The 23,786-nt window shown below is 51.4% G+C and overlaps 4 protein-coding genes across 6 annotated transcripts; 2 read left to right on the top strand and 2 right to left on the bottom strand.

The window, feature by feature from the left end:
- The first annotated feature begins 5,945 nt into the window (after positions 1-5,945).
- On the top strand, positions 5,946-12,295 carry Fosl1 (FOS like 1, AP-1 transcription factor subunit). The gene is made up of 4 exons (XM_013150783.3): positions 5,946-6,445; positions 8,470-8,673; positions 10,780-10,887; positions 11,236-12,295. The coding sequence occupies exons 1-4, from the start codon at positions 6,350-6,352 to the stop codon at positions 11,653-11,655; spliced, it is 828 nt and encodes a 275-aa protein (XP_013006237.1). The 5' UTR covers positions 5,946-6,349; the 3' UTR covers positions 11,656-12,295.
- A 524-nt stretch (positions 12,296-12,819) lies between these two features.
- Positions 12,820-13,850, bottom strand: Ccdc85b (coiled-coil domain containing 85B). Its single transcript, XM_005008610.4, has one exon. It carries the CDS (start codon positions 13,669-13,671, stop codon positions 13,063-13,065), a length of 609 nt encoding a protein of 202 aa, XP_005008667.2. The 5' UTR covers positions 13,672-13,850; the 3' UTR covers positions 12,820-13,062.
- A 2,058-nt stretch (positions 13,851-15,908) lies between these two features.
- Positions 15,909-20,666, top strand: Fibp (FGF1 intracellular binding protein). Of its 3 annotated transcripts, none has more exons than XM_003468248.5 (10): positions 15,909-16,091; positions 16,290-16,488; positions 16,672-16,798; positions 17,756-17,856; positions 18,640-18,773; positions 19,243-19,351; positions 19,426-19,489; positions 19,761-19,847; positions 19,934-20,031; positions 20,549-20,666. In XM_003468248.5, exons 1-10 carry the CDS (start codon positions 16,007-16,009, stop codon positions 20,616-20,618), a joined length of 1,074 nt encoding a protein of 357 aa, XP_003468296.1. In that variant the 5' UTR covers positions 15,909-16,006; the 3' UTR covers positions 20,619-20,666. The 3 variants fall into 3 exon arrangements, with proteins under 3 accessions (XP_003468296.1, XP_003468297.1, XP_013006236.1); XM_003468249.5 differs by having other exon boundaries at positions 18,640-18,794; XM_013150782.2 differs by having other exon boundaries at positions 15,942-16,091; positions 16,276-16,488; positions 18,640-18,794.
- Positions 20,667-20,815: 149 nt separating this feature from the next.
- Positions 20,816-23,786, bottom strand: Ctsw (cathepsin W). Its single transcript, XM_003468247.5, has 10 exons — positions 23,597-23,786; positions 23,272-23,356; positions 22,669-22,782; positions 22,178-22,329; positions 21,978-22,074; positions 21,815-21,895; positions 21,614-21,739; positions 21,411-21,475; positions 21,121-21,330; positions 20,816-21,038 (listed from the first exon to the last, which is right to left on the bottom strand). The coding sequence occupies exons 1-10, from the start codon at positions 23,681-23,683 to the stop codon at positions 20,928-20,930; spliced, it is 1,128 nt and encodes a 375-aa protein (XP_003468295.1). The 5' UTR covers positions 23,684-23,786; the 3' UTR covers positions 20,816-20,927.

The raw sequence follows: 23,786 nt of genomic DNA, 5'->3' as shown, positions 1-23,786 counted from the left end.
CTACAGCCACTAATTCCCTCCTTGGCCAGGTCTCTAAGACAAAAGGGAGCTAGGAGCCCCCCGGAGCATTCTCAGGAATGCTTCAGCAGCTTTATTTATAACAGCCTCAGTGGGCCCCCAAGTCATCAGCAGGAGAAGGGAGAGGAGGACTGTGGGAGCATTTGTGCAGTGGAAAGACCACACTGGAGGGGCTGGGGATTAAGCTCAGCGGCATAAGCGCCTGCCTTGCAAGCAGGCAGTCGTGAGTTCAATCCCCGGTACCGATAAAAAAAGGAAAAAGACAAAAAAAAAAAAAAAAAAAAAACCAAAACCAAAACACACACACACACACTGGGAAAGACCAAGCAACTAGGTTGCTCACCAAGGGGCACAGTGTCACAGACATCTTGACCCACAGCACACACCGTATGGCTTCGCTTACAGGAAGTTCAAGAGCAGGTAAGTCTATAATGATAGATTAACTGACGCTGGGCGTGGTGGCACATACCTATAATCCCAGCACATGGGGGTCTGAGGTGGGAGGATCCGGGTGAGTTAGAGGCCAGCCTGGGCTACATAAGTGAGTTTAAGGGCAGCCTGTATTCCTAGGGAGATTCTGTCTCAAACAAAGTCTTTGTGGTGATGAGCTGGGAGTAGTGAATTGGGGGACGCAGCTACCCACCCTTTTGTGGATACAGAGTTTACACATATGTAAACAGTCATTTAATTGAGCACATTTACTGTATGCATGTGTACTTTCTGTACATATATTAAATGTTAATTTAGGGGGCCGAGGATTTAGCTCAGCAGCAAAAATGCCTGCCTGGCAAGTGCAGGGTCATGAGTTCCATCCCACGTTCCCCCCAAAATAAGATTTTTAGCCAGGCGTGGTGGCTCATGCCTGTAATTCCAGCAGGAGGATCATTGTGAGTTGGAGACTAGCCTGGGCTACAAAGTGAGCTCAAGGCCAGCCTGAATTGCATAGTGAGACCCTATCTCAAAAAGACAAAAAAAAAAAAGTTAATTTAATCAATGATGGATTTAATAGCTGAAACCATAATTTTTTTGAGATAGGGTCTCATTATATAATGAGATAGGGTCTTATTATATGCTGACCTTGAACTCATAGCAATCCTCCTGCCTCAGCCTCCTGAATTCTAGAGTTACAGGCATCTGCCACCCTGCCTGGATATAAAATTTAGAGATAAAAATAGTGATGTAAATCTCCATGGCTTTGGGTCTGGCAATGGATTTTTAGATTTGACCATGCAAATGTGAATAGCAAAAGAAAAAGACAAACTGGGTTTTATTTTAAAAATTTAAATATTTACACATTAAAGAACAGCACCAAGGATACAGAGACAACCTACAGAACATAGGAAAATGTTTGCAAGTCAAATATCCAATAAGGATTAGTATCTAGAATATACAAAGAATAAGTGCAACTCAACTTCAAAAATACAAACATTTGTGGGCAACGGACTTGAACAGACATCTGTCCAGAAATACACTATCTGTATAAGGAGACTTAGAAGCACATAGAGATGTTTCGTGATCACTAGGGAAATGCAAATCAAAATACATGAGTGATCACTTCCTACCCTCTAGGATGTTTTTAATTTTAAGAATGGAACTAGCTGGGTCTGGTGACACATTCCTATAATCCCAGCACTCCAAGAGACTGAGGCAGGAAGTTTGCCTATTCAAGCAAAGCCTGAGAAACTGAAGCCCTGTCTGAAAAATAAAATGGGATGGTGCTATAATATAGGTCAGTGCTAGAGCGCTGGACTCACTCTCCAGTGCTGCAAACACACCTGCACACACGCACACACACAGGCACACAAGAAAAACCAGAAACTAACAAGGCCTGGCAAAGATTTGGAGAAATCAAGCTGACACACTGCTGAAGGAAATGTAAAATGGAATAATTACTTTGCAAATCAGTCTGGCGGGTTATCACATAACTCATCCACTCTAATGACTCACAGTTCCAAGAGAAATGAAATGTGTGTTCACACACACAAAGAAACTGTATACTAATATTCACTGCAACATGATTCTTACTAGACAGAAAAACAAAGCAACACAACAGCCACTGATTTATTCATAGATAAACTGCAGTATATATGCACCACGGAATATTATTCAGCTGTAAAAAGGAACAAAACATTGACATATAGTACAAGAATGGACCTTGGAAACATGCTAAACTAAAAAGACCAAACACAAAAGTTCACATATTGTATGATTCCATTTACATGAAATGCCCAGAACAGGCAAAGCCCCAGAGACAGAAAATAGATTAGTTACCAAGGTTTAGAGGAGGGGGAAATTGAGAGTGATTACTTACTGGGTCATGTGGTATTTATCTGGAGTGATGAAAGTTTTGAAAACCAGAGAGGTGGTGGTTGCACAACATTGTGAACACACTAAATGCCACCCGTGTATGCTTAAATGTGGTTAATTGTATGTTCTGTCAATTTCACCTGAATTAAAATATAAACTTCAATTTAGAAACAGAAGGGAAACTGAAAAGCACCAACATCACCTCCAAGGTCCTGTTTGGCCCTGAGAACCTACTAGACATCTTCTTGGGTTTCACCATAGCCCTGATACGTAGGGAATGGCTGGGACTCACACCGGGGAGGTGGCTCACAGAGCTTCTAAGGGACTGTGGCAGGATCCCTCAGGCCCCCCAGATCCCAGCAGGCTCCATGGTCCCTGGGTAGGAGCTGGTGAGGTCAGGCACCAGGAACGTCTGTGGGCCTAAGCAGGGCAGGGGTTAGTGACTGAGGAGCTTGGAATGTGCTGCCTCTGAAAGGGCCTCTTGTGGCTCCACCAACGGTTAGAGCAGGAAGGGACTTTCAGAGTTACAGACTCACACACACGCACATGCACACACAGAACTGATTCAATGGTCACTTTATTTTCACAGTCAAAATCTTTTTTTTTTTTAAGACAGGGTCTTGGGGCTCAGTGATACAGCACCTGGCTGGCAAGCATGAAGTCCTGAGTTCAATTCCTGACACAAAAAAAATTAGACAATGAGACAGAGTAGTCATGCTTTGTTGCAGACTGGCCTCAAACTCATGGAAATCCTCCTGCCTTAACTTCCTGAGTGCTGGGATTACAGGTATGCGCCATCATGCCTGGGTCACTATCAAATTCTGACTACAGACTCTGCTAAGCATGTGATATTATTTTATTTCTATGCTTGTCATTGTGTCTCCATTTTACTGATGAGCAAACAGCTTCAGAAGTGAGTAGTTTAAGCAGAATTCAAACCCAGAACCAGAGGGCCACGGATGTAGCTCAGTGGTTTTTTTTTTTTTTTTTTTTTTTGCCTTTTTCCTTTTTCCTTTTTCCTTTTTATCGGTATTGGGGGTCGAACTTACAACTGCCTGCTTGCAAGGCAGGTGCTTATGCCGCTGAGCTAAATCCCCAGCCCCCTATAGCTCAGTGATTTAGGCACTCTCCTGGCAAGCACCAGGTCATGAGTTCAAACCCCAGTACAAAAAAAAAAAAGAGGACCCTTTTCAAACCTAGAACCAGACTTATTTAAAACTTCTCACATTCATTTTCTCTCCCTCCTCCCTTCTGTTTCCTCTCTCCTCCTCCCTTTCTCCTTTTTTCTCAACACATACACACCCTTTATATTTCTCATTCATAAGCTGCAGTAGTTTCTTTTCTTTTTAAAGGAAGCACTGAATAGAACCAGAGTGAGGGAGGGGCACTGGCTGGTAATCACCTCCTGCATGCATGGAACTTCACGCTTTACAAAGCTCTTTCACATTTGTGATCTCATTTGGTCTTCCAGCAGCCTTCAGACGTCAGCAGGAGGCTCAGTTGGGGCTGGGGCTCTGGCAAGATGAGTAGCCCCGACCCACACAGATGGAAAATGCTAGCTCTGGGATTAGAGCCCTGTGGCCCTGGAGCTGAGTCCTGAAAGGACCCACAGACCCCCGGCCTCTGTTTCTACAAAAAGCAGCCCAGGACCTTCCCCCTCCACCACTTTAAGGCAGAACTAGAGCTGACCAGCTGAAGGTGCTGGTGGAAGAGCAGTAGAGTCCAGCCCTCCTGCTAGGTGACCATAGCAACTCCTTCTCTGGGCTTCAGTTTTCTCCTCTATAAAGTGGGAGGAAGCAGAAGAGTATGGGAAGTTCTCTCCACACTGACATGCAGAGCCGTCTGTGAAGCTATGAGGAATTTGGAAAATCTTGGCTGAGCCAGGGTTTGGAACTTCTGGGGCGTGACTCAACTACTTTAGCCATTCACTTAGTGACCTTGAATAATGCATTTCAGCAGCTCCCAGCCTCAGTTTCTCCATCTGTAAAATGGGGAGGATAATGGTATCCACCTCTCTTAACATATTTCATTCGTACAGACTTTTTTTTTTTTTTGTCTTTTTCTTTTTTTATTGGTACCGGGGATTGAACTCACGACCGCCTGCTTGCAAGGCAGGTGCTTATGCCGCTGAGCTAAATCCCCAGCCCCAGACTTTTTTTTCATACAGACTTTTGACACACTCTCCAAATAAGGATGGTGACACACAGTCACGTAGTCCTGGAAGTCAAGAAAGGTGATGTTTATCAGACTTTGGGACTTCTGTGTCTCTGTAGACCGTCACTGTCTGTAGGCTCTGAATGAAAATACAGATTATCTTGAGTAGCACTACTGAATTGGAATCCAGTGCCCAGTTTAAAGCATTTATTTATTTATTGCTTTATTCACCTCATTTATTGTAAGCATTTGAAAATACTAACATTTCTTGGTGGGAATGTAAACTAGTACAACCACAATGGAGATCAGCATGGAGATCCCTCAAAAAACTAAAACTATAAATTCCAGTTGATCCAGCTAGTCCCCTCCTAGGTACCTTTCTGAATGAGTTGAAGACATTGTATTATAATGATACATGCACGATGCACGCCCATGTTTATAGCAGCACAATTCAAAAAGCTTAATCTTGGAAGAAGCCTACATGTCCATCAACAGAGGAGTGAATAAAGGAAAATGTGGTATTGAGTTTGATCCCTGGTACCAAAAATAAAAAGTAATATTTACACACAATGGAGTACTACTGTGTCCCAAAAGAGGATAAATGAGTCATTTGTAGGAAAATGGATGCAGACACACAAACTTAAATATTCTGCGGTTTCTCTTATATGAGAAACACAAATTATAAGTAAAGAAAAAATAAGATACATAATAAGAAGTAAAGAGCCAGGTGCCATAGTACACAACTCTAATCTCAGTACTTGGGAAACCGAGGCAGGAGGATCACTGTGAGCTGGAGGCCAGCATGAACTACACAGGGAGACCTTGTCTCAAAAAAAAAAAAAAAATAGAGACGTCATCTTAAATGCGAAGGGGAGATCGAGAGATGGAGGGGGAGAGAAGAGGGAAGAGAGGGAAGATTAAGGGAGAGGACGAAAAAAGGGATTAAGATGTTTTAGGTATGGGGCCAGGGATAAAGACAGAGCCACACTGATTGCCTGGCAAGCATGAAGTCATGAGTTCGATTCATGGAACCCAAAAAAGGAAAAAAACAAAAAGATGTGTTAGGTACTGACACCAACCACACATAAGGAATATAAACACTATGTATTAATAAAAAGTTTAAAAATTACAATTTTCTGTGTCCTTGGTTTGTCATTTATTCACTTTCTAGTACAACCGAAGTCTTAAAGCAATGCCCGCGGAGGGGCTTCAGGTCTCACCGCGAAGTCCTGAATGGCAGCTGGGATGATTCCTGGAGTTGGAAATAACCACCAGAGTAAATAATAATAATATAATAGTAATAAAAATCACATTTACAATTCACTGCGTAGCTTTCAGACAGCTTTTGCATGTTTCGTCCCGCCCCCTGACGCGCCGGCAAGGTAGTTGTGGGGTTGTGTTGTACTCTTTTGCAGTACAGGAACCAAAGCCAGACCCGCCCGGGAGAGGGCGGCGCCCGGGGCTGGGCGCCGGCTCGGGGCAGGTGCGCAGATCCGCAGGGGAATCCTCGGCCCCACCTGGGCGCGCCAAGGAAATTGCACCATGTATGGGCAGCTACGTCAGAGGGGGCAGGCCCGTCACGGCAGCCGGGGACGCCGAGCCTGCCCATTCTCCCCAAGAAAAGGCAGCTGCCCGCAGGAGGAGGGATCGAAGAGCTCGGTGCGGACCGGCGAAAGGCGGCGCGTCTGGAGAGGTGGGGCCCTGAGGGGACCGCGCGGCTCGGAAACGCTCCCACCCCCCCCCGCGGTCGCAGTGGTTCAGCCCGTAAATTTTTCATTCATAAAAAGAAAAGCCTGCAACGCGCGAGTGAGTCAGACCCCGCCAGCCGCGAGCCGCCGACGCGGACCCCACCGAGCAGCCAGCCCAGGGCATGTACCGAGACTTCGGGGAGCCCGGACCGAGCTCCGGGGCCGGCAGCGTGTACGGCGGGCCCCCCTCCTCCGCGGCGCAGGCGGCCGCCCAGCAGGTGAGACGGGCGGGATCCTCGGGTCCCGGAGTGCACAGGGCTTGGGTCGCCGGGTCGGCTGCGGTGCGCTTCGGGACGAGGGCCTGGACCCGGAGCGGAGACCGGGGCCGGGGCCGGGGCCGGGGCCGGGGGCGGGGGCCTGCGGATTCTCCATTGTCCAGGGACCCGTGTCACCCGCGCCAGCACCCAGGGAAATGCGCGGGCCAGCGCACCGAAGGTCTACTGACCACCCTCTTCCTTCGGTCCCCTTCTCCCTCGCTGTCTGCGGTCTGTCCGTCCCTGTGTCTCCGTTACCGTCTTGTCTTTTCCTTCTGTCCGCCGCCAAGATCTGTGTCTCACCTGCCTCCGGCCCGCTCTCCATCCTGGGCTGAATTCCCAGGACCTGGTCTGTGGCAGAGACGTCCCGACACAGAAGGGAGAAAGGATTTGTGCGGGAACCGCCTGGGCAGAGTGGGAATCCTTGGCAGTCCGTGACTGTCCGTGTGTCTGTCTATTCGTCCATCCGTCTCTGCCCCGTCGCCGGGGCATTGCGTTCTCCGCGCAGTGGACCTTAATGGGTTCCAGGAGACTGATTCCTGACCCTAGTGAGGGACAAAACAAATAGAGACCTCAAGGTGCCAGGTGGTGCACGGGGTCACGCAGCCCTCGCCACCCCTGCGCTCCCGCCTCTCCACACCGAACGGCGCCCACTGCCGGCTGGGGGGACCCGCCAGGCTGCTGTTGCAGGTGCCCATTTCCTGTCGAGGGGCTGCGAGCACGTGTCGCAGGGGAGGGAAGGAGCGGCGTCCGTTCCGCAGAGTCACGGTGGCCGAGTCACGGCGGCTGAGTCACCCCTGGCGCCCCTCCCTTCCTGGCCCAAAGTGCCCAGTCCCGGGCAACTTCGGGCGCGGGAGAGGCTGGCGGCAGTGCCTCGGGCCCGGAACTGGGGTCACTGTGTCGTCGCGGGGATCACAGTATTGAGCTAGGGCTTGCCTGGGCTTGGTGGGTATTTCCTGGACAGCTGGGCCACACACCCGGAGCCTAGCCGCAGGGCTTGAACCCAGATCTCTTCCCAGAACACTGAACCCACATCCCGACCCATTGCTCAAATTTCTAGCTGAAAGAAAATGATCCCTGGTAATGATGGCGGTGCTGAGTGCCAGGCAAACCACTAGGCTCTTTCCTTGCCATATTTCAAGGATCAAAGATCCTATACATTTAAAAGCTCACTATTATTTTTAAACCACTGTTTTCTTTTTAAGTTGCCAATGAAATTACGATTTCAGAGCTATTAAAGCTCTACTTAGGGCTGGGGATTTAGCTCAGTGGCGTTAAGTGTCTGCCTGACAAGTACAAGGTCATAGGTTCCATCCCCAGTTCAAAAAAACAAAACAAAACCCTACTTGTTAGGACCAATAAAATGCTATAAACTTCAATTATGATAATATTAAAAAATAAGGAATTTGGGACACATTGAGGTTAAACAACTTGCTTGGTGAGGCAGTGGCTGAGCTGAAATTCCAAGTGGGACAGGCTGAGTCCAGAGCAGCAGCTCCTGCCTGTCATAGCCCCCTTACCTTGGGCATGTCATTTTCCAGACAGACGGGCATTCTCTCACTCGATTCTCACAGCCACACTGGAAGCTATTGGTAGGCGCTATTGGTAGTTATTCTCTTCGGTGGCTGTCGAAGAAATGGATGAGAGCACAGCCACTCAGGCTCAAATTCCATTTCCTACTTACTGTCCCTGTCTGTGGACGACAGTATTCTTGTCTGGAAATGAAGGTACTGTTGTGCCAGCTAGGTGAGTCACTGTTTGGAAGGTGATTAGAACAGTGCCAGACAGTTTACCCTTGATAAGAATTAGCTGCGATGGGGAAACAGACACAGAGAGGTGATGTAACCTGCCCAAAGTTACATAGCTCATAATCTGCCACCAAGTCAGTTTTCTTTCTGGTTTCCCTGAGCTTGTGTCTGCATGGAAATTGGACAGAATTTGGAAGCCTCTCAGTATACATCCCTCACTCTTCATTTCGTATCCCTTAGAAGTTCCACCTTGTGCCAAGCATCAATGCTGTGAGTGGCAGCCAGGAATTGCAGTGGATGGTTCAGCCTCATTTCCTGGGACCGAGCAGCTACCCCAGACCTCTGGTGTACCCCCAATACAGTTCCCCACAGCCACAACCCCGGCCAGGCGTCATTCGGGTCCTGGGGCCCCCTCCAGGTGTGCGGCGACGGCCTTGTGAACAGGTAAGCAACAGAGGTGTTGCACTGGTGCTGTCTGCCCACAGGGTGCTGTGTGCTGACCAAGCTCTTGCTGAACAATACAGAGTTACAAGGGGGAAAGTGGGACCATTATGAGCACTGCACAAGGCAGAAAGTCATAAGGAAGGTCCAGAGGGCAGAGAGGTCACTTCTGGATCACAAGAAGCCTCCTGGTGAAGGTGGCATGTAACTTAGAAGGTAGGTGGAATTTGCATAGGCAGAGCTGCAGGAAAGGCCTTTCCAGGGAGAGGAATGGCAGGAGCAAGCACCAAGGTAGAAGGGAGAGAATGTAAAGTATGCACGTGGAGCAGTGAGAGGGTCTCCCCTGCTGATGTGTGTGGTGGGTGTGGACTTTCACTGTCAGTAGCTGGAGAAAGAACAGGAATGCCAGGGTTCCATTTAGCTATTCTCTGGGTCTCAGAGACCTTCCTTCCCTTTCTCATTTAGCTCTCACAAAACCCTCTAGGGGATATACTTTGGCCTTTTCCGTCTTCCAGCTGAGAAAACCAAGGCACAGAGAGATAGTCACTTGCCTAGAATCACACAAGACAGGCCTTGGCTCCGGATTCACCCATCTCTAAAGTCAGATCCTGAGTATGCAGGAGCTAACCAAAGGCTCCTGGCAGAAGGAGCTGGGAACTCGTGTCTCCTCCAAGTAAACTAGTAAGAGATGGAAAGTCTGTGGTTCCTCTTTCCTCTCCTTGGGTGGGGTTCGGTATGAGACTAGGGTGGGATGAGGTCTCCAGATTGAAAGCTTGGCCTGTTCTGGACATGGTGGTACAGTTTGTAATCCTTGCACTTGGAAGGCTGAGGCAGGAGGTTGAAGAGTTTAAGGCCTGGGGCTGGGGATTTTGCTTAGCGGCATAAGCACCTGCCTTTGAAGTCGTGAGTTCAGTTCCTGGTACTGATAAAAAAAAAAAAAAAGTTCAAGGCCATCCTGAGCCATATAGCTATCTAGCAAATTAGAAGCCACTTTGAGACATGAGACCTTATTTTAAAAAAAAAAAAGACAAAAAGCTTGTTTTTAGGGGTGAGCAGAGGATGGGGGAGTTAGTTGGGGAGACTGGGAGAGATGCGAGATCTATCAGGGATAATGTCCCAGAAACAGAATGACTAGCTTTTGTGAGTAGCTGAAGAAAGGGACTGGGATGTGAGGAGCAGAGCAGGAGTAAACCTTCCACGCCGTACGTCTTCCTTCAGCCTTGTTCTGAGTAGGACCCTTTGATCCTGGGTATTACCAGGTTGGAACTGAGCTGTCAGTGGGGTCCTGCTGGGAGAGGTGGCCTCCATCAAGTGCCTCTCCCTCAGTGGAAAAAGAGTGCTTCGATATTAACTCCTACTCTGGAACCATGAATGAGGTATTCATCCTCCAGGGGCTTCATTTCCTTACATGGGAAATTGACCAAGAATCTGTGTAAGGGCTGGGGATGTGGTTCACTACTAGAGTGCTTGCCTAGCATTGGTCAGCGCAGCAGGAAAAAAGGTATAGAAATAGTCATGTATGTGAAGAGCCTCACTGGCACATAGTAGGCACACAATAGTTGCAACTTACTTGGCAGCATTCATGAGCCCTTCTTCAAGTTTGTGGTTCCTGGGATAAGAGATTTGGTCTTCCAGAGAGATAGAAGGATGAGTCCTGTAAAAGGGATAACCCAGGCCCAGGTTCTCAGAGGAGGGAAGACTACTCCTGGTTAGAGAATGAGAAGACTTCCAGCGGGTGGGGGCATCTTACCTGAACCCTAAGTTGGGTTTGGGGCGGGGGCATTATGGGAGAGAAATAGGTGCTAAAGCCAAGACTGTGAAAAATTTAACCAAGCAAAGGAGTACCTGAGGGGGCCAGGGATACAGCTCAGCAGCGCAGTGCTTGCCTGGCAAGTGCAAGGTCCTGAGTTTGATTTCTGGTACCCCCCAAGCCCCTTCCCCCAAAAAAGTAGTTGGGGTGCGATGGTCCCTAAATTACAGGCTGACCCCACCTCTACCCCATGCTGCCAAGCTTCTGCTACAGTCTTACCCCTGGATCACCAAGGCTGGTAAGCTCTGGGAGCCAGTGGCCTGGGGTCTGCCTCACTTGGCCCAATCTACAACCCTTAGATCAGCCCGGAGGAAGAGGAGCGCCGCCGAGTGAGGCGTGAGCGGAACAAACTGGCAGCAGCCAAGTGCAGGAACCGGAGGAAGGAACTGACTGACTTCCTGCAGGCAGTGAGTGCTGGTTCTGGCCCAGTGGGCCTGGGAGGGGCTTCATCTCCCTTGGGGCCCCAGTCCCTATTAGTACCCCACAACCCACCCTAGCTCTGTGTCTGAAGGGGAGTCCTTCTGGGCAAAGGAGGAAAATAGAATTAAAAATTTGTTGTAATGCACTAATAGCAGAGCATAGCCAAGGCCTTCTGGCAGTCTCCTTCCAATCTGCCCACGGCCTAATGGGAGTCATGCCTATTTTCTCCCATGGACTCATGGGAGTTGCAGTCCAGACCTGCTGAGGAACCCGCCCCTCAGGCATCTGGGTCTTCAGCCTTCATCTTCCCAACCTTTTCCTCTGGTCCTCTGTAGGAGACTGACAAACTGGAGGATGAGAAATCCGGGCTGCAGCGAGAGATAGAGGAGTTGCAGAAGCAGAAGGAGCGCCTGGAGCTGGTGCTAGAAGCCCACCGCCCCATCTGCAAAATCCCAGAAGCAGACAAGGACAGGGATCCAGGTGGTGCCAGCAGTACCAGTGGCACCAGCAGCCCATCAGCGCCCTGCTGCCCTGTACCTTGTATCTCCCTTTCCCCAGGGCCTGTGCTTGAACCTGAGGCATTGCACACGCCAACACTCATGACCACACCCTCTCTGACTCCTTTTACTCCCAGTCTGGTCTTCACCTATCCCAGCACTCCTGAGCCCTGTGCCTCAGCTCATCGAAAGAGTAGCAGCAGCAGTGGGGACCCATCTTCAGACCCCCTGGGCTCCCCAACACTCCTTGCTTTGTGAGACACCCAGCTCCACCCCTGCAGATGCTACCCTCACCAACATTTCCCTTTCCTCCATTGGTCCAGCCGGCCTGGATCACATTCCATACTCAATGATGGTAGTTCTCCTGCATCCCTTCTGATGACACTTGGGCATATTTTGCTTTTCAGTCAAGTCAGCTTGGGGCTACCAACACTGATCACTGTCTCTAGAGCTGGCCTCTCCACCTAATTTTTGCACTAAATCAGAGACAAGTATTTCCCATATGTACCAAAGCAATGCTGGCAAACCAAAAGACTAAGCCTATTCCATTCTAGACCACTCCAAACTCCATCACCCTCTTGTTGTTTTGATCCACCCACACTCACCCTGACAGAAGGTGCCTTTTTATCAGCCTAGAACACTAACTTACCCAGCCGCACTGTCAGCAGCACCAGGTGATTGGACTAGGGTGTTCTGCAAGCCCCTCCTGATGGCACTGCTCAGGAGGTGCCAGAGGCTTCTGTGATGCGCTAACCTGCAGCCCCCAGCTCTGAGAAGCCTCTAGCTCCAGGAAATCCAAGCCCCCACAGAGAGGGCAGCTGCTATTTATTTTCCTAGAGAGAGTATTTTTATACAGTACTGCCAAAATGGAATAAAAGTCTTGATGCTCTGGCCTGGATGTCTGTTTGGAGGCAATTTGTAGCCTAAAGCTCTAGGTTCCACCCTCAGTTCTTGACTGCGTGACCTTGGACAAATTCTTTAATATTTTTTGGACTTCAACTGTCTTATCTGACAAATGGGGGGGTACATCTGCTCTGCCACATCTATAGGATTAAAAGTACTGTGGGGTGCAAGCAAAGATCATCCTGGGGGTCCCTCAGTGCTCTTGCTTGTGCCGTAGGGGGGCGCCAGTATGTCCCTTTCCACCTTCCGAGAAGGGCCAGTGGGTTCTAGGGCCCCCGACACCTGCTTCCTGCCCCATTGTCTTGGACAGGAAGGAGGCAGGGAGGGAGCTGGAGCTACTTCAGGGATGCCCCGGCACCGAACGGGGGAAGTCCATGGTTTACCGCCATCCCGCTTCCCACCCCAGACTGGAGATAATGGGAGAGTCAGCCACCTTAGTTCGGCAGTCCCTTTGGATGAGTGCTACCTCGTCTCAGCGTTTCTGCCCTCATCCCAAATAGACGCTTCCAAGGTTCGGGCTCCGCTTCCGTCCTGGTTTATTAGTCTCCACCCAACCCCCACCAAGTCCCTCCACTCCAGCCTCCAGTCCCCCTGCTGCCCCGCCAGCGAGATCAAGGGGTCTTCCTTAGTACCAGGGCTTTTCCGTCCATGCCAGCGGCCACTAGTGCGCAGCGTGGGCAGCGCCCAGGTCCCGCGGTTCACGCGCTCAGTTCTAGCGCTCAGGGAGCGATCTGGGCGGACGTCGGCGTAGAAGCAGAGCCTTCAGTCTTCTGGGGAGCAGGCCAGTGGTAACTGGTCGGGGCTGCCCACGCTACCGGTGCTGGAGCTCCCGTCGCCTAGGTCTCGGGGTCCGCAGGGGGGCAGGGCAAGCTCGGGTGTGGGCGCGGTGCCAGAGCTTCCCGCGCCTGCGGGGCCGCCGCGAGGACCCCACTCCTCGCCCAACGCCAGGCAGAGCTCCTTAAGCGCCAGGTTCTCCCGCAGCAGCTCCTCCTGGCGGCCCTCCAGCTCCGCTAGCTTCTGCCAACAGCCGCCCAGGTCCTCACGCACCGCTCTGGATGCTTGGGTCCCGAAAAGCTGCCACTGGCGCGCCGCGCGCCGCCCGCGCTGACGCTCCGAGTCCAGAAAACAGCAGAGGTCGCGCAGCTCTCGGTTCTCGGCCTGCAAGCGCCGGTTGAGCTGCTTGAGCTCTCGGATCTCGCCTAGGTGACCCTGCAGCTGCCGATTCACCTCCTGCATGAGGCGGCCTCGCTGCACCAGTGCAGCCAGGCGCGCCGCCTCCTCTCGCCTCAGGCGCCGCACCAGCTCCTCCTTGCCCAGCGCCGCCATCTCGTCGTCCGTCAGCTCCTCCAGGCCGCCTGCCTCGGCCTCCATGGCTGCTCGGGCCGCTGGAGCATCACCCGGTCGCCGCGGCGGTCCAGAAGCCCACGTCCGGTCCGGGGCAGCTTGGACTCAAGGGCCCGCTCAGCGGGCGGCGGACAGTGGCGGAGGTAGCGTAGGGTGCAGCAACCACCCGGGGATGGGCACGCGGCGGGGCGCGCGCCGGGGCGGAGCTGAATGACGTTTAGGAAGGACAGCCAATCGGGGAAGCTTTTGGGAAAGGGGCGGAGCCTGGGCGCCGCTAGCCAGTTCCCCGCCCACTCCTGACCGTGAGGTAGCGGCTCACTGGGCAGGATTTAGGCTTCCTCCGCCTCTGTGCTAGTCTTATAATCCGACTTGGAGACAAGTTCCAAATCTCCTCAAGCTTGAGTCTAGACTACTTCAAAAGTTTCGGGCGTCCTCTCTGTCTCCTGATAACCAACCGTAAGAATGAACCCACATGTTGCTATCCAAGTCATGCCTAAATCAAGCTGGAGTCTCAGCTCACTAACCATCGTTCCCAACTAACTCCTCAGAATCCGGAATCCAAAAGTCCTGGCTCATTTATTAGTCTCCTCTCTCCCCCCACCCACTCCCGGGAGTGTTTCCTGCGCGGAAGGAGTGGGGATCCAAGGGACTCATTTGTTCAATAAACTTTAACTTTGTGTAAGACCCATGCAGAAATACACTCGACCAGAATACTGAGCTTAACCTATAAAGTCACAATCTGGCAGAGAAAACAGGCACATGTGGGAGGAGGGTAGGGGATGTGGATCAGTGATAGAGAATTTGCCCAGCACAAACAAGGCCCTTCTGGACTTTCAGCACTAAAAAGAAAAAACGAATGGAAGAGAGCAGGATTACAGTCTCAGGGATCTCAAAAATACTTGCCAAAAGAGGTGACACCAAAGGGATTCTGAAAGATGCATAGGACTTTGTTACGTGAAGAGAGATCTATGCGAGGGAGAGGGAATAGTATGGTGGAAAAAAACACTGATGCCAGAAAAAGCCTAACTGCTTTAGAAACAATGAGAGTAGCTTGATCCCTATCCAAAGGCAGATGGGTGCAGAAAGTGGCAAAACAGAGGGAGCCTTCAGGGAGGGTGGAAAAAAATTTTAAGAGTTTTTCAATACTAGATTGGAGTGTTTCCAAAGGCCAGTAAGGATTTTAAACATGGGAGTAACATTTTAAAATATGCATTTAAAGAAGATTGTTCAGCTGCTCTGTGTGGGATGGGCCCTGGAAGGAAAGGATGTAAACTGTGAGATTAGTAACACTGTGTCCAATGTGCAAGAAGAGCTATGCAGAAAGACTAGGTTGGGACTGTGATCGTGGGAGTGGAGAAAATGAACCAAATACAACAGATATTTATGCAGCAAATCAGCAGAACTAAAAGCCAGGAGAAAAGAAATCTGGGAGACAGCCCAGGTTTCTACTGTGAGAACTGGGTGGATGTTGAGGCTGCAACTGCAATACGGATGCAAATTAGGGAGACTAGAGGTCTGTCTAGAAGGTGTTGAAAGTTCAAAAGGTTTATGGGAAAACCAGGTGGATGTGGACAGACTTGGTCCATAGGCAGTCAGGCAGGTGGGGGGCTTCCAGGAGGACTCAGAGGGACAAAATAAGAGACATCATTAGCTTGTGTAGGGAGGGGTGTGTGGTTAAAACCGTATGGGAGCTGGTACCCATTGCCCAAGACAGGGGCTCTGCTACAGGAGGGACACAGGTGCCCCTAGCAAGATCCCTAGGGAAGTAGGGCCCCACACTCGTTTTGCAGAGAAGACATTTAGGATAGAGCCCTGTGAAACCTCTAAATTTAGGATACAGGTCAAAGTTGGAAGATTCAGAGGGCAAAGGTGGGAGAAAAAGCCAGGAGGAAGTGAAGAGAGTTTGAGGGGGAGGGGAAGAGGATGAGGATAGTTTTTTTGAGACCTCGCTATGTAGTTCAGTCTGATGATCTTGAATTTCCTGTGTAACCTAGGCTGGGCTGGAATTTGCAAAGATCCTCCTGCCTTAGCCTCCCTCTCAAGTGCTGGGATTATAGGAGTGTGCCACCATGCCCCACTAGGCGGCAGCGCTCTGGACGCCCTCCTCAAAAACAGCTGGGAAGGTCAGAGTAGAGAGGGGAGAGGAACCTAGAATTTTTCTCCCAAATTAAGGATCTGCTACTCTGCAGCCCAGGCCTCCGCCTTTTATTCTTGTGGCTCCTGCCCCCACCGGAAATGGTCCTTCACTGGCTCCGGGCAGCCGGAGCAGAATCTGTGCGCTCCCGGAAGTGGCCTGGCGGCTGCGCGCCCAGCCCGGGCCGTGCTAGCTTCTGCTCGGGACTCTGCGGGCCCGGGCATAGCCATGACCAGTGAGCTAGACATCTTTGTGGGGAATACGACTCTTATCGACGAGGACGTGTATCGCCTCTGGCTAGATGGCTACTCAGGTCTGTGTACGGCCGTCCGGGGAATCCATAGGACCGAGCATTGTTTTGTATGGGACAGGGGCGGAACCAGGATTTGCGCGTTCTTTAGAGAAGTCTGCAAGCGCCTGGGAATAACGGATGTAGAGAAGTTGGGGGCCGAAATCCTTGGGGGTCTCTAGGGTTGACACAGTGGCGTTGATATTAGTGCCCACTCTCCAGTGAGCGATGCGGTAGCTCTGCGAGTGCGCTCCGGAATCCTGGAGCAGACAGGGGCCACGGCAGCCGTGCTGCAGAGCGACACCATGGACCACTATCGTACCTTCCACATGCTCGAGCGCCTGCTGCACGCACCCCCCAAACTGCTGCACCAGCTCATCTTCCAGATCCCGCCCTCCCGGCAGGCGCTGCTCATTGAGAGGTGCTCACTTGGTGGATGGTGGGGACGCTAACCAGTATAACCATATACCCACTTTGCAGACTGAACCTGAGGTCCAGGGAGGGACGGGACTTACTCAGGATCTCAGAAAGCTGACAGCAGAAGGGGTCCCGCCAGACTCTTCTCCTTTACGAAGAAGGGTCAGTGATGTCCTGCCTCCACCAGGTACTATGCTTTTGATGAGGCCTTTGTTCGGGAGGTCCTGGGCAAGAAGCTGTCCAAGGGTACCAAGAAAGACCTGGATGACATCAGCACCAAAACAGGCATCACCCTTAAAAGCTGCCGGAGACAGGTGGGCACTGCACCACATATGTAGCACATGCCACCTACCATCCACCTCCTCACATCATCCCTTGGCCATTGCCCCTGCTCTGTTCTCTGAGTGTGGCAGCAATTTCCTACGTGTTTCTTCTCCCCCTTTTTGTCTCTGTTGAGCCATCCCCTCTATTACGGCCAGAGTGGCTTTTCAGACCCAGATCTGACCATGACTTTCCCCTGCTCCAATTTTGATTGGCTCCCATTAGTTCCTGGGTGGCAACTGCAGTCCTTGTCCTTGACCTTTAGACTCTCCTGCACACCTCTCCAGGTTTATGTTTCTCTTACATTTTGCTCATCTTGCTCCTACTTGGAGGGTACTGCTCTTGGCTATATCTATTCCTTGAAGACAAAGGCAGGGGACCACAAGACTTTTTGGAAGTGCTAAGGAGAAGTAACCTTTCTGGGCCTTTCATGCCTTTTTTTCCTGTGTCTCCTGTGAGCTCCTATACATACCTTAGCATTCACTCCATTTCAGGCTCCTAGAATTTGACCAGAAGAGTCTGTTCTAGCTCAGACTTCTGAAGAATTGGAAAGTATGACACTAAAATGGAGTTGAGCCTGGAACTAGGAGTTGAGTAGACATTTGTCCTAGGCAACATGACAGAAGCCGATAAATATGTGTTGACTTAACAACTACTAATAACTGATAGTTTGTTGAAGGAATAACAAGTGTTAAGGAGAGAGAAGGTTATTCAGTAAGCTTTCATTGTTTTGTTTTTTTTCCTTTTGTGTCTTTTTGAAACAGAATTGTTTTATGCGTTCAGGCTGGCCTTGAGCTCACTATGTAGCCCTGGTCTCAAACTTACAACGATCTCCTGTCTCAGCCTTCTCAGTGCTGGGATTTCAGGCGTACCACCACGCCTGGCTCAGTAAGCTTTCATTAGGTGAGTGCTTTCTAATCAGTTCTCTTCCTCCCTGAACTGCTCTACAGTTTGACAACTTTAAGCGAGTCTTCAAGGTAGTGGAGGAAATGCGGGGCTCCCTTGTGGATAACATCCAGCAACACTTCCTCCTCTCCGACCGCTTATCCAGGTGAGGGGCCAGCCATCTGTGCACCTGCACACATCCTCCCAGCTGTAAAGTAGTCACTTTCCCCACCTCAGTCACATTCACTCCTCCTCCTGGCTGCTCTGGGGAGGGTGGTTATCCCACTTTTAGTCTGTACTTTAGATCAGACTGGCCTGGATTTGAATCCCAGCAGGATCATTTTCTAGCTGGGCTGTTGTGAATGGCACATGTAAAGCTCTTAGGAAGTGTTCAGTGGTGATATCCTTGTGGCTAATATCCTTGTAGTCTCCCAAGCCACAAGGATATCACCACTGAACGTGGCTGCCAAGCTGTGTCCCTTCAGAAGCCTAGGCAGAAATCTCTGCAGAACTGAGGAGGCCCGTAGAGACGTGACTTGAGACACATAACACAGTGGGTCAGGGCAGAAAAGAGGCCACGATTTGACTGCCTAGGCTGTCTGCAAACTTGCCTTCTACCCACCTCAGTCTCCCAAGTAGCCACAAAAACAGGCAGAAACTTTTTTTGCAGTACTGGGGATTTATTCCAGTGCTTCCACACTTAGGTACATCATTACCCCTTCTAGAATTTTAAAAATCTTGATAAAGTCTCACTAAGTCAGTAACTCTTGTAATCCTCTTCTCAAGAGCTGGGATTATAGGGATACATTGCCATACCCAACTAGAAGTTGTGTTTTTTTTTTTTTTCTCAACGATATTTATTGAGTAAGCTTAATATTCAGCATACTACAATAGGCTCAATGAGAAGGACTTTGAAGCCTTGAGAGGACCCATTGTCCTCTACCCGCAGGGACTATGCAGCTATCGTCTTCTTTGCCAATAACCGCTTTGAGACAGGGAAGAAGAAATTGCAGTATCTGAGCTTTGGTGACTTTGCCTTCTGTGCTGAGCTCATGATCCAGAACTGGACCCTTGGAGCCGTCGGTGAGGCCCCCACTGATCCAGGTGCCTGGATGCTCCTCACCCTCTCAGAGCCTGGTTCCCCACCAGCAGTTCCTCCTGCAGGTCCCCATTCCCAGCATTCTTTCTTCTCATCTTTCTGAAACCAGGCCTCAATATATGTCCAGGCTGACCTTGAACTTCCCTTCATCCTGCCTCAGCCTCCAGAGTGCTGGGAGTATAGGGATGCACGATGCCCAGCTTATCTCCTTTCCTCTTCTTGCCTCTCCCCAGCCTTGAGTCCCTTCTGCTCATAGCCCACATTCCCCATGCATACCTTGTCTGTAAGCCAACGGCTCACTGCTTCTCTGTCCCCTGAAGCGTGTCACTCCCCCTCTGGGACCCCAGTTTCCATGTGTCCCATGGGGTTCAGTGAGTGGTGGGTGAGGTGGGTTCAGGATCTCATGGAGGATGTTTATCACCCACCCCAACTCCCTTCATGGACCTTCTGCAGACTCCCAGGTGGATGATATGGATGTTGACTTAGACAAGGAGTTTCTCCAGGACTTGAAGGAGCTCAAGGTGCTGGTAGCTGACAAGGACCTTCTGGACTTGCACAAGAGGTGACTTAGGGGTCCATGGGGCAGGGTCTGGAATAGGGCTCGGTAGCTCAAAGCATGACACTCTCTTCCTGCAGCCTGGTGTGCACCACCCTCCGGGGAAAACTCACTGTCTTCTCTGAGATGGAAGCTAACTTCAAGGTCTGTGGCCCCATCCAGCCTTTCTCTTGGGCATCTTCAGCCTCCCTGTACCACTCCTGCCTGGCAGCTCAGCACTGGCTGGAGATTGATGGGCAGGCAGCACTGCACTCCTCTGCCTGCCTGTGAGGGAAAACCAGGCCATAAACAGGGGATCTGGTCAATTGCGGGAGGTGGATAGATGTGGTGAGGGGCCTGCCCCTCCCCCAGCCTCTGTGCTCAGCCCCCAGCATCTGGGGCAGAAAGAAGAACTCCTAGGATCCCTGCCCCACAGAACCTCTCACGGGGGCTGGTGAACGTGGCTGCCAAGCTGACCCACAATAAGGACGTCAGAGACCTGTTTGTGGACCTTGTGGAGAAGGTGAGCTGCCCACCCCCCATCCTCCCATCCTTGCTTGGCCCTCCCCGGGTGTACGGGTAGCACTAGATGGTCCTTTGTGCCCACAGTTTGTGGAACCCTGCCGCTCCGACCACTGGCCACTGGCTGATGTGCGGCTCTTCCTGAATCAGTATTCAGCATCTGTCCATTCCCTGGATGGCTTCCGGTAAGAGACCCCAGTTCTCCTGACCTTGACCCTAGCTGGCCATTTGTCTCAGGTTCCCCAGTGTGCCCCTGGGGGTTGAAGTTTTAACTTCAACCACTTAGAATCTGTGTGACCTTGGTCAAGTTACTTGATCTCTCCATGCCTGTTTCCTCATTGGTAAACTGGGTGTAATAATTAGAATAATCGTGAGAATTTATGAGGGCTGGGCTGGGGATTTAGCTTAGCGGCATAAGTGCCTGCCTTGCAAGCAGGCAGTCGTGAGTTCAATCCCCGGTACCGATAAAAAGGAAAAAGACCAAAAAAAAAAAAAACAAAAAAAAAAAAAAAAAAGAATTTATGAGGGCTGATTGGGCTAGGGATGTGCAACACCTGTCTGGCTTGTGCAAGGCCCTGACTTCAGCACCCAGCACCACCCGACAGGGAAAAGACCTGAGGAGGACTGACTGAGCTAGTTTATAGAAAGCACTCAGCAGTGTCTGGCCTGTAGAGCACGGCACTGTGGCTATTTCCATTCCAGGCACCAGGCCCTCTGGGACCGCTACATGGGCACCCTCCGTGGCTGCCTCCTCCGCCTCTATCATGACTAAGAGCCCCATCCCGCTCATCATGACAATAAAGATGCCATTGGACATTGAGCCTTGCTCTAGGGGAAGAGCACATGTGTGTCCCCGAGTGCCACAGTGTTCGTGTACAAAGGTACAGCATACTGCAGCCCATCGGGAATTAGGGTGGGTCAGAGAAACCGTCTGCTATCTCCATCTGCCATCTCTAAGTTTCAGCTGACTCCACTTGGGCAGCAGAAGCCTTGCCTTGATTTATTCACATGGTTTAGAGAATCTTGGGAGAACAACGAAGGGGATGGGGCAGTGGGGAGGCAGCTGGCGTGTGGGAGAGGCTCAGGGCGGGCAGGAGACCGGCTGCTGCTTAGCTGAATTGTCTACACGGGCTGTGATTGGGTACTTGGTGATGCCACAAGTGTTGCTCCCTCGGTGCAATCGGAAGTAGCCCTAGGGAATTGGAGGACATCAGGGTCAGAAGTGGGGGAAGAGCCTGTTCTGCCCTGTCCTTTCTGCCAATGAACCTGCTCACCTCCTCACCCCAGTTGGCCCCCCAGGAGTTCTTCAGGATCCAGTAGGGGATGGAATGGCGAGGAGGACGGTTGGAATGGGACAAGTCTGTCTCCGTCCATTTCTCCTCCTCTGCTTTGCTTCTGCCATAACCCACCAGCAGGACGTAATGGTCCACAAACCAGGGGTCACATTTAGAGGATGTGCCCTTGATTATACCCTTCTTGTAATGCTGCAGAGGTGGGAGAAAAGGGGATGAGTTGGGGGCACCTCCCCCACATTCCCCTCTCCCCCATCCCCTACCCGACGTACCTGCAATATCTTTGAATTGATGATCACAGTGATGGGGCCCTGCGTGGCCACATACCTGGCAATCCCTGGAGACAGAGTGTGCTATCAGGCGCTACTGCGCTTGGCATCTAGGAGTCCCTCTCTCCTCCCTGCCCCTGCCCCCCCCCGTCCCATGCCTATTGTCTCCTCCCCAACTCCACCCATGTCTCCCACACTGGCCATACCCTGTTCATCTCGAGGCAGCATGATATAGTCGTAGATCCAGGCCACCTTCCTGTAGTTCGATGCCAGGCACTTATGGATGTTGGCATGCCCCCGGAATGGGTAGTCCTTTTCACTGGCCAGGCCACCTGGAGACAAGGCAGGAGCCTTACTTCCTGGATGTCCCCCACCTCTGTAGTTGTCCAGCAAGGCCAAGTACTCACTGTAGTTGAGGACAGTAATGAACGCGTCCCAGATGTAGCCACCCGCGCAGCCATCCTCACAGCGGGCACAGTCGAGCAGCTCTGGGGCAAAAAGGGACAGCATGGGTGACCATGCCCCTAGTCCTCCCTTGTCACATCCCAATTTCTATCCCCCCAGTCATACCTTGCACAGAGAGTGTCACAGACACTTTGTATCTGATGTTCCACATGGCTTCGATGTTGCCTGCTGCTGCGATAGCCCAGCAGCACCTGCAGTTTCCCTGGTGTGTTACAGAATAGGGCATAGTGGGGCATCTGGTGGGGTGCCCATTTCATTTCCCACGTTTTGGGCTGGACTGAGGTCAGCCAGGTCGGGGTAGATACCTGGTTCTTGACTGGTGAGATGATATGGGCCTTCCTCCAGTCACAGCTTTGGGACATCAGCTCCTCCTGCTTGTCAAAGCTTACCTTTCTGGCCACCCTGAGGTCCTTCCTGGCTACCCTCCTGTTCCCATACAGCTGGCCAAACTCTTCCTCTGGGGAACAGACAGGGCCAGAGAAGTTACAGCTTTGACATCCCTCTCCATGTTCTGCCTCTTCTGCTCCAGGCCTCTACATCCTTGGCCTTTTCAGTTTCCTGTAGTACTCTGGAGGCAGCAAGGCAAGAAAGCCGAGGCCTGGTAAGAGGCTAAACTCCCAGCCAATGCACTGCCCTGTGGCTGCTGCCTCTGGCCCCCCAAAGGTCCTGGGACACAGGCTGGCGCGGTTCCTGACCTGTGCTCTGGGATCTGGGGCAGATTGCCAGGCTGGTCCCGAAAGCAAGCGGAAGGTATGCTTTCCCACCCTCCATCTATGGACCAAGAGGGTCCCAGTACCTGTAAGGTCACTGAATGGAGTCACCCCAAACTCAGCTGTCCCCAACTCCTCTTCTTGTAACCTCTGAGCTGTGGCCAGATTGTGGACAAAGATGTCCAGGCGGCGAGCATACTCTGGACCAAAAAGGAGTTGTCTCAAGCTGGTGTCCAATCCCGGGGGCACAAAGCCTCCTTCCCAGGTGAGTGCAGATCCTTCTCTGTAGTCCCCAAGGACGCACTGCAGATGCTGACCCAAGGAAGTAATTACCCAGCCCACCTAGGGTTACAGTTGCCCCCAGAATCAGCAAGGGAGCCTCTGCCCCCCATGAGGGGAAGCAGTGACTCAGAAGGGCAAGTGGAGTGGTTGGAGATTGGCTTCCTGCTCACCCACCTCTACCGCCTTCCGCACACTTCTAACTGCAGGGCTGGAAGGAGAACGGAATGGGGTTGGGGGATGGGTGCCCACAGCCAAACTCTGTATTGGAGATGAGACCCAGTGAGTACCCCAAACACTGCCATCCTGTTAGTAGCCCTGGCCAAGCCTATTCCACCCAGAGTGTCAAATTTTTCATCTACTAAGTGAAGACAGAAAGGCAGACTGGGGATGGATGTGGCCCGTGGTACCTGCTTGGTTTGAGTAACTCCTGTTGAACTGGATCTGGAACAACTTGAAGACTTCTTTTAGCTCTAGCGGCCGGGGACCTGGGTCCTGGCAAGGGAGAGGAGAGAAAAGAAGAGAAGTCACCAGACTCCCACCTAAACTCCAGCCTCATGAAGACTGGCTGGGGTCCCCCAGTTAGCCTATGGCTCCTAGCGTGAGCTTGGGGGCAGCAGCCAGCTCTCCAGCTCTCCTCCCTCTGAGGAATGGGATACCCAAGCTAGCTGTTTCTGAAGCTGTGAACCCAGGCATGGGACTGGCAGGAGAGAACAGCAGGTTGGGAGCACTTACCTGGGCCTCCAAGGAGTCCCTCATGCCTGAGGCTAGGCCTGCCACCAACAAGACCAGGAGGCTGTGCAGATGGGCATTCAGCGCCATGGTTCAGAGCTCAGTGCCGCTTGCCAAGTGCTGGGGCAGGAAGCCCTGTAAACCAAGCTAGAGGGGCGGAGGTGAAGAAACCACAAAGGAAAGCCAGGTTCTC

The sequence above is a fragment of the Cavia porcellus genome, unplaced genomic scaffold (genome assembly GCF_034190915.1).
Source record: "Cavia porcellus strain 051 isolate PalLab524CR breed Dunkin Hartley unplaced genomic scaffold, mCavPor4.1 scaffold_17, whole genome shotgun sequence".
In the NCBI taxonomy this organism is placed as follows: domain Eukaryota; kingdom Metazoa; phylum Chordata; class Mammalia; order Rodentia; family Caviidae; genus Cavia; species Cavia porcellus.
The sequence above is the reverse complement of the archived record's forward strand: the minus strand, read 5'-3'. Positions and strand labels throughout refer to the sequence as shown.

Bases quoted from the DNA above. Each gene is read 5' to 3' on its own strand.
- Fosl1 (XM_013150783.3), top strand. From the start codon at position 6,350: ATGTACCGAGACTTCGGGGAGCCCGGACCGAGCTCCGGGGCCGGCAGC. The intron at 6,446-8,469 runs GTGAGACGGGCG...CGTATCCCTTAG, and splicing joins CGCAGGCGGCCGCCCAGCAG to AAGTTCCACCTTGTGCCAAG. The intron at 10,888-11,235 runs GTGAGTGCTGGT...GGTCCTCTGTAG, and splicing joins TGACTGACTTCCTGCAGGCA to GAGACTGACAAACTGGAGGA.
- Ccdc85b (XM_005008610.4), bottom strand. From the start codon at position 13,671: ATGGAGGCCGAGGCAGGCGGCCTGGAGGAGCTGACGGACGACGAGATG.
- Fibp (XM_003468249.5), top strand. From the start codon at position 16,007: ATGACCAGTGAGCTAGACATCTTTGTGGGGAATACGACTCTTATCGAC. The intron at 18,795-19,242 runs GTGCCTGGATGC...GACCTTCTGCAG, and splicing joins TGAGGCCCCCACTGATCCAG to ACTCCCAGGTGGATGATATG. The intron at 19,848-19,933 runs GTGAGCTGCCCA...TTGTGCCCACAG, and splicing joins TTGTGGACCTTGTGGAGAAG to TTTGTGGAACCCTGCCGCTC.
- Ctsw (XM_003468247.5), bottom strand. From the start codon at position 23,683: ATGGCGCTGAATGCCCATCTGCACAGCCTCCTGGTCTTGTTGGTGGCA. The intron at 21,896-21,977 runs GTATGACTGGGG...TTTTTGCCCCAG, and splicing joins TGTGACACTCTCTGTGCAAG to AGCTGCTCGACTGTGCCCGC. The intron at 21,039-21,120 runs GTGAGCAGGTTC...CCAATTCCCTAG, and splicing joins GGGCCAACTGGGGTGAGGAG to GGCTACTTCCGATTGCACCG.